Source organism: Rutilus rutilus (assembly GCF_951802725.1).
Source record: "Rutilus rutilus genome assembly, chromosome: 21".
NCBI classification, from domain to species: Eukaryota; Metazoa; Chordata; class Actinopteri; order Cypriniformes; family Leuciscidae; genus Rutilus; species Rutilus rutilus.
In genome coordinates, this window is record NC_140226.1 from 17195325 (window position 1) to 17207779 (window position 12455).

The 12455-nt window shown below is 47.4% G+C and overlaps 1 protein-coding gene across 1 annotated transcript; it reads left to right on the forward strand.

Moving 5' to 3' along the window:
• Positions 1–1986: 1986 nt before the first annotated feature.
• Positions 1987–12192, forward strand: LOC311281331 (kelch-like protein 10; the record flags this gene model as incomplete). The annotated part of the gene is made up of 8 exons (XM_084394174.1): positions 1987–2129; positions 2988–3480; positions 3946–4365; positions 4747–4944; positions 11124–11273; positions 11449–11565; positions 11847–11938; positions 12060–12192. 8 exons carry the CDS (start codon positions 1987–1989, stop codon positions 12190–12192), a joined length of 1746 nt encoding a protein of 581 aa, XP_084250300.1.
• Positions 12193–12455: the final 263 nt, after the last annotated feature.

Genomic DNA, 12455 nt, shown 5'->3' on the forward strand with positions numbered 1-12455 from the left:
CCGGCACAGACACCAGAACAGACACTGTCACCGGCACGGACACCGGCACGGACATAAGACGGCAGAAAGCGTGAATTTGACTTTTTGACAAATTTGAATTTGACTTCACAGCATCCCTCCACCACCCCAGCACCTCACTCTTGGCTGGTTTTCTATCCCAGTCAAAGTACTCTGGGTTTGGGCCAAATTCCGAGCTCGGAGGCCTCTCCCGGACAGCATGCCAAATACACATAAATTACTACATCTGATTTAATGTACGTGTGAACTCATGAATTGAAGCTATTATTAAAGTTTTCAGAACATTGAGTGATTTTCTTAGTTTTTTGTTGTTTTATTAACATTAAAGGGAAAGTTCCCCCAAAAATGAAAATTGTCATCATTGAGTCTCTCAAGTTTTTATTAAACCCAAATAAGTTTATTTATTCTAGTTTAACACTAGTTTATTAATAAATGATTAAAATATCTCCCTGCTATTTTGTTGTTGTTGTTGTTGGCACATTCATAATCATTACTTTTACCGGTGCCTTGCGGCAAGCTTTTAGTCGATTAATGGCTTAAATGAATGACTACTGGTCAACCTTAAAAAAACTTTAGTCAGGGTAAGTCCCTTAGTAAATGTTGCTGAGGGACGTTTTGAGTGTTGATGACACCCTGAATCCATTCCGATTGATGAATCTGAATGTAGTGTTTACATGAATGCTAAACAAGTGATCAAGTTGATGTGCACGCTTATGTTGCAAGCTTCAAATCAGAATAGATTTTTTGTCATATACGCACACTGCACAAATATACAGAGTTTACTACGGTGACCGAGAGAGCTCAACACGCTGCAACTGAAGAAAACACATGCAAATAGAAAAACACCCGCAAATTAAGAAAACATCTTCATCACTTTCACAACACATGTGTGCTCCAAATATTCACAACACAACCAAATACAGAAACGCACTGCAAAAGTTCGCAACATAAAGACTTTGTAATAGGGCATAATAATACCCCTTTACGGTGTTTCAGTGCAAGTTGCTTTCAGTTAAGACGGCTAGTCCCAGCATGGGATGCTGCATGTTGGTTGCTGATTTCTTTTTAATAATTTTACTGAATGCCTAGACAGTGGAAAATGAAGGCAGATGGATGTGTCCCGGCCAGTGTTTTAATAAAAAGGAACTGATGAGGTTTCAAAGAAGGGCAGGACAGTCAGAGCAGTTGCAAAGAAAATTTAGAAAGCCAGTCGTGAGGATTCTGAGACCTCATGGCTTAATGTCCATGGGAAAATGTGGGTCCCATGGCCAAACCAGTTGAGAACTGCTGGTACAGTATAAGGGACAAATTCAGATACAGCCATAGTGTCTTAGTGACTGTTCAAAGCCTTGTTTGTTGAATATTTCCAGTTGTAAAAAAAAAAAAAAAATCAGCTTGCCCATTTATTTGTAATTTTACTTATAATGGCAGTTATTCTGAATTTACAGATTTAACCAAAAAAGCAAGACATTGCACTCATGATGTGGCCTAATGCTGCGTGACCTTGAAATGGAATGGGAATATGACATCTGTGAAAAACAATCCTCTTCATACAGGCCTCTGGTAAACTTGTTTGGGGTCACAGTCACACCATGCAAGAAAAATCTGTTCTACTGTCAAAAACTCACTAGTGTGTATGTTGTCAAAAATGGATGATTGCATATTCAAATGACTAATTATCCCATGCTTTTTTTTTGTCACTGAGTGAATTTTTTTTTTTTATAAATTGTAGTATCTTTGTTACTGTGAAGATGTTTCATTCAAAAGGAATCGATAAAACAAAACTCTATAATAATTATGTGGCCAAGACACAAACTGAAAAGATATTCAAGCTGTACAACTATGATGTCACAAAGACATTCTATAGAACTCTCCTGAGCAAAAGTCCCCACAAAGACAAAATCCTGAGGTGACTTTAATCAGAGTTTGAGGTGAGAAGACTGAATACATTTACAGTCCTGAGAGAACATGGAGAACATAAGAGCAACAGCCTTTGACGTGTTTGATGAAGCACGTTTACTGGGTGAACACACTGACATGATCATCAAGTCAAATGACAGAGAATTTCAAGTGCACAAGATCATCATGTGTGGCTGCAGCTCCTACTTTAGGTGAGAAGAAGCATTTGAACTGCAATTGTGGGCAAATTACCTAGAAATGATTATAATGTTATGGTTTAGAACAAGAGAACCCAATCGCAGACCATTTGCAGACATCAAGGGTTTATTACAGAAAAACAGGGAAAACAAAACCCACGAGGGGGCAAAACAAGGGCAAGACAGACGAGGGATGACTTAACTAGACTAACACTAGACAAACTAGACTATAACAGAAACAGGATCAAACATCTACTTAGACAAGACTCTCAACAGATTTACTCACGGACAGATCTCACATTGATTAACAATGAACCAGCACAGGACAGCAAACACAAGGGGATTAAATAGGGAACTAATGATAACACAACAGGTGACACTGGTGAAGTAATAATGAAGACTCAACAAGGGTAACAAGGGGGCGGGGTTACGTGACGAGACAACGCAAGCACATGGCCAAACAAATGGCCATGTGCTGCACATAAAACATGGGCCTGTCATGATCCTGCCTCAAGACCAGGGAAAAATCAGAGACAAGAAGGCAGAACCATGACATATAATTATATACATCATTTCCACTGCCAACATTATACTGTTGAAACTGCCTAAGTCCAAATATATAAATGCATGAAAATGAATGAGTGTATTGCCAGAAAAATGAATGTAACTATGATATCTAGGAAAAACTATTCTTGAAATTTGATTCTGGAAGTGGCTATGAATGAAGTTTTACCCAGCATTTCAAATTTAATATAGGAAACTAATCTGTTTCTCTAAGTAAATTTGGCTGAAATTAAAATGTAAATAACAAAAAGTTATTTTATATATGCTCATTATTAATGCCTGTATTTATTTGTCAAATTTTGTGCACAGGGCTCTTTTCTCCAACAACTGGAGCAGCCCAGCACAACATTTCTGTGAAATTCAAGGAATATCCAGAGACATCATGCCTCTCATTATCCAGTATGCGTACACAAGATCTGTGCTCATTACTCAAGAGAATGTGTTGGAGCTCTTGGTGGCGGCTGAAATGATCTTAGTGTCAGGTCTTGTAGATGCCTGCTGTCAGTTCTTGGAGTCACATTTATGCCCAGAGAACTGCATTGGCATCTGCAAGTTTACAGAGGACTTTTACTCTTGCTCAAAGCTCCGCTGTAAAGCAAAGCACTACATCCTGCAGCACTTTGAGGAGGTTCTGCACGTATCTGAGGAGTTCCTGGAGCTCTCCCTGGAACAGCTTGAGGAGATCATTGATGAGGATGAGCTGAATGTCAAACAGGAGGAGGTGGTTTTTGAAGCCGTCCTCCACTGGATTAATCATGCACCAGAAAACAGGAGGCAACACACTGCCGTGCTTCTGCCAAAGGTAAAACAGAGATTTTTGTCTTTTTTTTCATTACAAATTTATTAAAACTCTTAAATCAAGATACATCATCTGCTATAATTTAAAATTTTGAGTTGTGATTTTGTCATTTACATTTCTTTTTTGTTTAAATGTGTCTAGAATTTACTAATTTTATTTCAGTTTGAAATGAAATAAAAATGAAAATGAGAAACTTGCCTTGACAACTATTTAAGATTACGTTTTTAAATATTTTATTTCAGTTAAAGTTGATTTTATTTTAATTTTAGGGTTTTAATTTTAGTTTAACTACAATAATCCTGGCATGGTGTAAGAAAATTCAACTTAATTCAAAGGGCAAACAAGTTTTTTTTTTTCTTGTTTCAAGCATTAACATTGGAAATCCTTTTCCATTTTTGAACACCTTATAACTGCTTAGTAACAGTCTTGCAACAGTCTCTGAAAGTCTAACTCTCCCTTGTGCTTCAGGTTCGATTGGGGTTGATAGCATCAGCCTACTTCATCAATAATGTAAAGTGCAATGCACTAATGATGGAGAATGAAGCCTGCATGCCTGTTATCATCAATGCAATGAAGACTTTGTTTGACCTCAACATGGATGAACCCACCAACTCAGAACTCATACATCAACTGACACGTCCACGTCTGCCCTCATCGATCCTATTGGCCATCGGAGGATGGAGCGACGTCAATCCCACCAATGAGATTGAGGCATATGATGTGAAGGCAGACTGCTGGGTCAGTGTGACTCAAGAGGATGAGCATCCCAGAGCCTATCATGGTACAGCAGTCCTGGATGAGTTTGTCTACTGTATTGGTGGTTTTGACCATGTGGAGTATGTCAACAGCGTGAGGAAATTCAGTCTTATCACTCAGACTTGGCATGAGGTGAGTAATGCTGTAGGTCAACATGTAACTTTAATTTAGCACAAAACAGTATTGTGGTACAGTGAGTATTGTACTTTGATATGGACCATAGTGCTGAATGATGTGCTGTACTCCACATAACTTGATACATTTTTTTTGTGTGTTCCAGCAATTGTTATAATATAATATAATATAATATAATATAATATAATATAATATAATATAATATAATATAATATAATATAATATAATACACCAGAGTTACCATCATGATTTTGTCAAAAAATACCATTAAGAAAAATAATAATAGTATTATTGTATTTATTTGCAACTGATAGGACAGAACCAATGAGATGGTGTATTGATGTGTGTTCGCACACTGATGTATTTGGTGTGTTGTAGGTGGCCCCCATGTATGAACGCCGCTGCTATATTAGTGTTGCTGTTCTGGACGGGCTCATTTATGCCATTGGTGGTTTTGATGGACAACAACGGCTTAAAACAGTAGAGCGCTACAATCCAAACACCAATCAGTGGACAATGATGGCACCCATGAATGAACAAAGGAGTGACGCCAGTGCCACCTCACTGCAGGGCAGGGTAAGAGCACTTACCCATGATTCCACACTCTTCTGCTGGAGACTCTTAATGCCTGTATTGCATGAAGGAAAGGGGAAATAGAGATATGCCATAAGGAAAAGTGTTAATATGGAAAGGAATATCATAAAATTTACTGAGTGTTTTAAACACTGGTTCCCTTTCGTTGTCACTCCGAGTTACGTCGGATGACGACGAATGGGGTTTCGCTTAGAAATCCTATCATCTTCGAGTATATAAAACGAGCCAATGGCAAGGAAATGCCATGGGTCTGCGGAATTTGCATAGCGTAACTCCGCCCCACCCTGGGAGTATATAAGGAAGTACGCTGGCAACATGCAGATATGTTTTCGCTTCGGAGCCAAGTTGATGTACTTCACTCCACAGCCAATCCTGAGATTCATCTCTTCATTTCTCTTCGAGACGAGCCTCTCTCCAAGTGTTGGTGTGACAGCGAGTTCCAGCGAGTGCACATTCCCTGCTTATCTGTGCAGTGATTTGCCAGTGTTTGTGTGTTCTCTCCCTGGTCGCTTCAGCATTTGTGGAGAAATCTCCTTTCTAAAAGAGCTTGCACGCGGCACGTCTTTTTAAAGATGCCTCGCCCGTGCACTTCTGGTTGCGGTCTTCTCATTTCTGACTCTGATGGGCACAATCGCTGTCTTGTGTGTCTGGGTATTGAGCACGCTAAGGCAGCGTTTGTGGATGAGTCATGTTCCCATTGCGGGAACATGCCCATCGCACGGTTGCGGTCTAGACTCAATGATCTTCATGTGAGAGTCCCCTCATCCGCACCCCGATCTACGGGCTCCGTGAGAGCTAGTACTTTGGCTGGCGGCCAGGGTGACCTGAGGATTACGGTGTGGGACAAAGCGCCGACTATTCCATGCTCCACACCGTCCTCTAGTGCCGTGCAACCCGCGAGTGTTTCAAATGAGCCCGCCGTACAGTCCTCTGACTTGCCGCGGGTCTCATTTGGCGCTCCAGAGGAAGATTCGATGTCGATCGCTGCATCACAGGGTGGGCAAGAGTCCTTGGGAAGTGAGGATTCGGCTGTGCTGCCACCTTCGGGTGTGCCAGCATTGCCCGAGTCTGATCCCGAGATGACTGCCATGCTTTCCCGGGCAGCCGCGGCCATCGGGCTTCAGTGGTCCCCGCCACCTGGTCCGGTGCGCTCGCGGCTGGATGATTGGTTTTTGGGTGCCGCCACTGATCCTCGTCAGCGCGCGTCCCCAATGCCTTTCTTCCCGGATGTGCATGAGGAGGTCACGAGGTCCTGGAAGGCACCATTGTCTTCTCGTGATCGCTCGGCGACCTCCTCCGCCCTGCCTCCTCTCGATCAGGCGGCCGCCAAAGGGTACACTGGGGTTCCCCAGGTTGAACGCTCTGTTGCGATGCAACTGTGTCTTCAGAGTGCTTCTTCCCGCGGCAACCCAAAGCACCCCTCCAAAGCCTGTAGGTTCTCTTCCACCCTTGTGGCGAAGGCCTATAGAGCTGCGGGGCTGGCGGCCTCCTCACTGCATGCCATGGCGACACTCCAGGTCTACCAGGCCCAGATGTTGCGTGACATGCACGAGGGGAGGACTGACCCAGGACTCTTTGATGAGCTGCGTGCCGCCACCGACCTTGCTCTCCGAGCGACAAAGGTGACCGCACGCTCCCTGGGTCAGGTGATGTCCACTTGCGTGGTCCAGGAGAGACATCTGTGGCTCAACCTGGCTGATATGCGTGAGGCCGAGCGGACCCGGTTCCTCAACACTCCCATATCCCAGGCTGGCCTCTTCGGCGGTGCGGTTGAGGACTTTGCCCAGCAGTTCTCGACCGCCCAGAAGCAGACTGAAGCTCTCAAACACATCCTGCCCCGACGGCCAGCTGCTGCCTCCACCCAGCCGTCGGCACAGGTGCCTCAGTCTGCTCGCCGCCGAGGGCGCCCTTCTACGGCTCCCGCCCCTCCCGCACGGCCCCAGCAGCAGCCTCCATCCGGGTCGCGTTGTGGAGGACGTCGTAGGAAGGCGCCACAGCCCTCTCCCGCCCCGTGCCCCGCTAAACGCCAGGCCAAGCGGCGCTCCTGAGACGGGCTGCTCAGAGATGGCGTTGAGTTCTTCCCAGGAGACGGTAGCAGGGCCGCTCCTTCCCCCGGTGGAGGGCCGGGGGAGAATCCTTGGTTTTCCCCACCCCGCTGCTCGTCCCACGACGGGCAGCACCCTAATGTGGTTAAAGAAAGAACTCACTTCCCCATCTCTGAGCACACAGAGTGTCCGGATGACAGTGCGCGCCACTCTCGTCCCCCTCTGTCGCCAGTTCCCTGCCAGAGCACGCCCCCGTGGGACGCTGGTCCTCCTCTGGCCTCCTCTGGCAGGACGCGGCTAATGACCGTGCCCCCGCACCGGGCCGCTATGCCACCCACGCCTGGGCCGGTCATTCCGCCTCGCTGCACCACCGAGGGTACGTCTGTGGTCCGCATGACCCCGCTGGTACAGTTCCTGGAAGCCTGGTTAGAGCTTCCCAGGCTGTCCCGCTGGGTCGCGAGGACCATCAGGCTCGGCTACGCGATTCAGTTCGCGCGGTCTCCTCCCCGCTTCAGGGGAGTCCGCTTCACTTTGGTCGCTGGCAATGCCCTGGTTATGAGAGCGGAGGTCGCTACCTTACTGGCGAAGGGTGCGATCGAGACTGTCCCTCCAGCCGAAATGAGGTCCGGCTTTTACAGCCCCTACTTCATTGTACCGAAGAAATCCGGTGGGTTACGACCAATCCTCGACTTGCGCGTCTTGAACCGCTCCCTTCACAGGATGCCGTTCAAGATGCTCACGGCCAAACGCATTTTCGAGTGCATACGGCCGCAGGATTGGTTTGCAGTGATCGACCTGAAGGACGCCTACTTCCATGTCTCCATTCTTCCTCGACACAGACCGTTGATTGCCTCGACGACTGGCTGATTCTAGCTCACTCTCGAGATCAGGTTTGCGAACACAGGGACCTAGTGCTCCGGCACCTAGCTCGTCTGGGCCTTCGGGTCAACTGGGAGAAGAGCAAATTCTGCCCAGTGCAGAGGATCTCTTTTCTCGGTATGGAGATCGACTCGGTCGCCATGTGCGCGCAGCTTACGAGCGAGCGCGCGCAGTCACTGCTGACTTGCCTTCGTCAGTTCGAGGGCAAGAGTGTGGTTCCACTGAAACTATATCAGAGGCTCCTGGGGCATATGGCATCCGCAGCCACAGTCACGCCGCTCGGGTTGCTTCATATGAGACCACTTCAGCTTTGGCTTCGCGATCGAGTCCCGAGGTGGGCATGGCATCACGGCACGCTCCGAGTCCCAGTGACTCCGACCTGCCGTCAGACCTTCACCCCGTGGTCGAACCTCAGTTTTCTTCGGGCCGGAGTGCCCTTGGAACGAGTTTCCAGGCATGTTGTTGTATCAACAGATGCCTCCACCACGGGCTGGGGCGCCATGTGCAATGGATATGCTGCCGCGGGCTCCTGGACAGGACCCCAGCGCTTTTGGCATGTCAATTGCCTCGAGTTGTTGGCTGTACGCCTGGCCCTGCACCGCTTCCATGCGTTGCTCAGGGGTCAACACGTACTAGTCCGATCGGACAATACCGCGACTGTAGTGTACATCAACCGTCAAGGTGGTCTGCGCTCCCGCCATATGTCACAACTCGCCCGCCACCTCCTTATATGGAGTCAGAAGCATCTGAGGTCGCTTCGAGCCATTTATATCCCGGGAGACCTGAACCAGGGTGCCGACGAGCTGTCTCGGCTTCGGCCTCTCGCTGGAGATTGGCGACTCCATCCCCAGGCGGTTCAGCTGATTTGGGATCAGTTCGGGGACGCACAGGTAGACCTGTTTGCCTCCCACGACTCGTCCCACTGCGGCCTGTTTTATTACCTGACCGAGGGCACGCTCGGCACGGATGCACTGGCGCACAGCTGGCCGTGGGGCCTCCGCAAATATGCGTTTCCCCCAGTGAGCCTTCTTGCGCAGACTTTGCGCAAGATCAGGGAGGACGAGGAGCAGGTAATTTTGGTTGCCCCGTATTGGCCCAACCGCACCTGGTTCTCAGAACTAGTACTCCTCGCGACAGCTCCTCCCTGGCCAATTCCTCTGAGGAAGGACCTGCTTTCTCAGGGACGGGGCACCTTATGGCACCCTCGTCCCGATCTTTGGAACCTCCACGTGTGGCTCCTGGACGGGACGAGGCAGGTTTGAGTACCCTACCACCAGCGGTGGTGGCTACCATCACTTCCGCTAGAGCATCGTCCACGAGACATGTCTATGCGTTGAAGTGGAACTTCTTCGTCAACTGGTGTTCTTCTAAAAATCTAGAACCCACGAAATGCCCCATCAGTGTCGTGCTTTCTTCCTGCAAGAAGGGTTGGAGCGAAGGCTGTCTCCCTCCACCCTGAAAGTGTATGTTGCCGCCATTGCCGCACATCACGACGCAGTTGATGGTAAGTCCTTGGGAAAGGACGACCTGATCGTCAGGTTCCTGAGGGGAGCCAGGAGACTGAATCCTCCTCGTCCTCCCCTCGTACCCTCTTGGGACCTCTCAGTGGTTTTAACTGCCCTGCAGAGTGCTCCCTTTGAGCCTCTGCAATCAGTGAAGCTTAAGTTCCTGTCAATGAAGACAGCGCTCCTGGTTGCATTGGCCTCCATCAAGAGGGTAGGGGACCTGCAGGCATTTTCGGTTGACGAAGCGTGCCTGGAATTCGGGCCGGCTAACTCTCACGTGATCCTGAGACCCCGGCCTGGATATGTGCCCAAGGTTCCCACCACTCCCTTTCGAGACCAGGTGGTGAACCTGCAAGCGCTGCCCTCGGAGGAGGCAGACCCAGCCTTGGCACTGCTCTGTCCAGTACGCGCACTCCGTGCCTACGTCGACAGAACGCAGTGTTTCAGGACCTCAGACCAGCTCTTTGTCTGTCATGGTGGGAAGCTGAAGGGAAAGGCTCTCTCCAAGCAAAGGTTGTCTCACTGGATAGTGGACGCCATTGCTTTGGCATACCAGCAGCAAGGTCGACCGTGTCCCCTTGGTGTGACGGCCCACTCCACTCGGAGTGTGGCATCCTCTTGGGCTCTAGCGTATGGCGCCTCGCTAACAGACATCTGCAGAGCTGCAGGCTGGGCGACACCTAACACATTCGCGAGATTCTACAATCTCCGAGTGGAGCCAGTTTCTTCTCATGTACTCGCTTCAACTAGCCGGTAATAGATTCTGCTCAGGTGTCTTCGCTTGCTCGCCATTCCTCTCCACGGACGGGATACGTGCGATATTCTCCTCAGGTGAGCCTAATAAGCCCTGAGTCTCCTCCAGCACTGACGACGTCAACACCAGAGTTATGCCACCGGCAGCTTTCGCGCTTGGCCAGGTGCCTCCATGTGCATGGTTCCCCCTCCGGGTGACCCCCACATGTGTATTCCACTGTAAGCCTCTTTGAGCATGTGTCTTTCCCTTGGCAAGCCACCTTGCCACCCCTGGGGTTGAAATATTCCACCTGCGGCTGGACACCCCAGTGTTATTCCGTATGCAGCCCTTCGGGGTCATATGTGTATTCCAAGTCCCCCACTTCGGGTTGGGCATGATTGCATATTTCCACTGAGATATGCTTCCCAGTGTACCTTGGTATTCCTGTGTTAAGTAGGACTCCTTCGTCCGTGCTAGTCTCACGACAGGGAGCTCAGACTTACACAGGGCACTGGAAGACAGTCGAGAGGTGGCATGATTACACTGGGAACCCCATTCGTCGTCATCCGACGTAACTCGGAGTGACAACGAAAGGGAACGTCTCGGTTACGTATGTAACCCTCGTTCCCTGAGTAGGGAACGGAGACGTTACGTCTCCCTGCCACTTCCGCTGTACCGCTGGAAACGCCTGAGTTCAGTCTCGGCTCCTCAGCGAAGACATATCTGCATGTTGCCAGCGTACTTCCTTATATACTCCCAGGGTGGGGCGGAGTTACGCTATGCAAATTCCGCAGACCCATGGCATTTCCTTGCCATTGGCTCGTTTTATATACTCGAAGATGATAGGATTTCTAAGCGAAACCCCATTCGTCGTCATCCGACGTAACGTCTCCGTTCCCTACTCAGGGAACGAGGGTTACATACGTAACGGAGACGTTTTCTGATCAATCTGTGATGATTGTGCACAAACATCATGCATGTTATTTTTGTGTTTGTCAGATTTATATCTGTGGTGGTTTTACTGGGAACGAGTGTCTCTTCTCTGCTGAGAGTTTCAACCCTGAAACAAACCAGTGGACTCTCATCGCTCCCATGAGTAGCCGCCGCAGTGGTGTTGGTGTGATCGCTTATGCAGATCTAGTGTATGCTGTGAGTATTAAACACACATATCAGTGTTATAGTTTTAATTAACTATGATAACCATGACACAAATACAGAAATATGGAACAATCACAGTTTAAAGGTTGCACTTATGTAAATGCATGCATGGATGTGCATATACAAATGCACAGAATACATAAATAAAAAGTGTATTTATTTAAAGGTTGGTGGTTTTGATGGTGCCAGTCGTTTGCGGAGTGCGGAGGCCTACAATCCGCTGACTAACATCTGGAGTGATGTTGCATCAATGTACAACCCACGCAGCAACTTTGGCATTGAGGTGAGATGTGGACAGTTAAAATCTGTATCTGGTGAAACTATGAAATAACATTACAATAATGATTTGATGATAATGAATATGGGGGATTGTTTTTCTTTGGTTCCATATTGAGAATAATTGGAAAGTTGCACCCTAAAATTGTAGAAGGCTTCAATGATCAATGTGTGTCAAAACATTCTGTTTAAATTAAGTGTTGCATCTATAATAAGATTTATTAATGTAAAGTTAAAGACATTAGCTGTACATTATTTATTTTCCTTTTTACCTTCCTCAAAATCCAGGTAGTTAATGGTCAGTTGTTTGCTGTCGGAGGCTTTAATGGATTCAGCACCACCTCTGAAGTGGAGTGCTACGATGAGAAGACAGATGAATGGTAACTTCCACAAACGCTAAATCTTACAGATCATTTTACACTGCATTAGATATAAATATAAGTCTATAAGTCTAATACAGACTATATTTCATTGCATTCCTTGCATCTGTTTTCTATACAGGCTTGATGCAAATGAAATGGCCATTTCCCGCAGTGCTCTGAGCTGTTGTGTAGCATCAGGATTGCCTAACATGGCACAGTATGCTGCCCTACGAGACACCGTACAGACACAAGACGAGTCTGACAGTGAATGATCTCCTTGCAGATCCGACAGTCTGACTACAAATGGAGAGTCATGTTTCCTGAATAAATGCATTCAAAAAAGAGGCTGTATTCTAAGTGTTAAACTTTCTCTCAGGTAGTGTTGTTCATTTAAAAAATTAAACCTTGCAAGGGATCTCTACAGCTCAACAAACCAACATATAATATAGAGAATTCTGTTTACTGAGTAAACTATTTATTGCTTTATTAAACTTTGTATGAATTACTGTAATTTACTATCTTCTTTTATAGGATT